Below are 559 nucleotides of genomic sequence, written 5' to 3' on the forward strand. Positions count from 1 at the left end.
TGACTTTTGGAATTGATATAAAAGAAAATGATCCTACAAGCAGGTCTTATGTCTTCGTCAACTCACTGAACCTCACCTATGAAGACACGCTGAGTGACAATGACAGACTGCCTAGAAATGCCTTCCTGATAGTTATTCTGGGTATAATATTCATAGAGGGGAACTGTACCTCTGAAGAAAGAATCTGGGAATTCTTGGAAACAATAGGAGTGCGTGATGGGGAGGAGCACTTCATTTGTGGGGAGCCTAGAGAGTTTCTGACCAGAGATCTAGTAGAGCAAAACTACCTAGAGTACCGGCAGGTGCCTAACAGTCATCCCCCAAGCTTCGAGTTCCTGTGGGGTTCAAGAGCCCATGCTGAAACTACCAAGATGAGAATTCTAGAATTCTTGGCAAAAATCAATGGGTGTGAGCCATCCTCTTTTTCATACTGGTATGAGGAGGCTTTGAGAGATGAGGAAGAGAGGGCCTGGGCCATCAATAGCTCCATGAACGGGAGTCCAAACACGAATGTAGAACGTTGATTATCAGTTTGTCTTAGTAGGTAAGTGTTGGTTTT

The 559-nt window shown here is 44.2% G+C and overlaps 1 protein-coding gene across 1 annotated transcript; it reads left to right on the forward strand.

The window, feature by feature from the left end:
* Positions 1–5: 5 nt before the first annotated feature.
* Positions 6–524, forward strand: LOC103728190 (melanoma-associated antigen 10-like; the record flags this gene model as incomplete). The annotated part of the gene is made up of 1 exon (XM_008826302.1): positions 6–524. A coding segment is annotated over one exon (519 nt), but the record flags the coding sequence as incomplete, so codon positions are not given.
* Between the last annotated feature and the right edge of the window lie 35 nt (positions 525–559).

The sequence above is a fragment of the Nannospalax galili genome, unplaced genomic scaffold, assembly GCF_000622305.1.
Source record: "Nannospalax galili isolate Female #2095 unplaced genomic scaffold, S.galili_v1.0 C47677031, whole genome shotgun sequence".
Classification (NCBI taxonomy): domain Eukaryota; kingdom Metazoa; phylum Chordata; class Mammalia; order Rodentia; family Spalacidae; genus Nannospalax; species Nannospalax galili.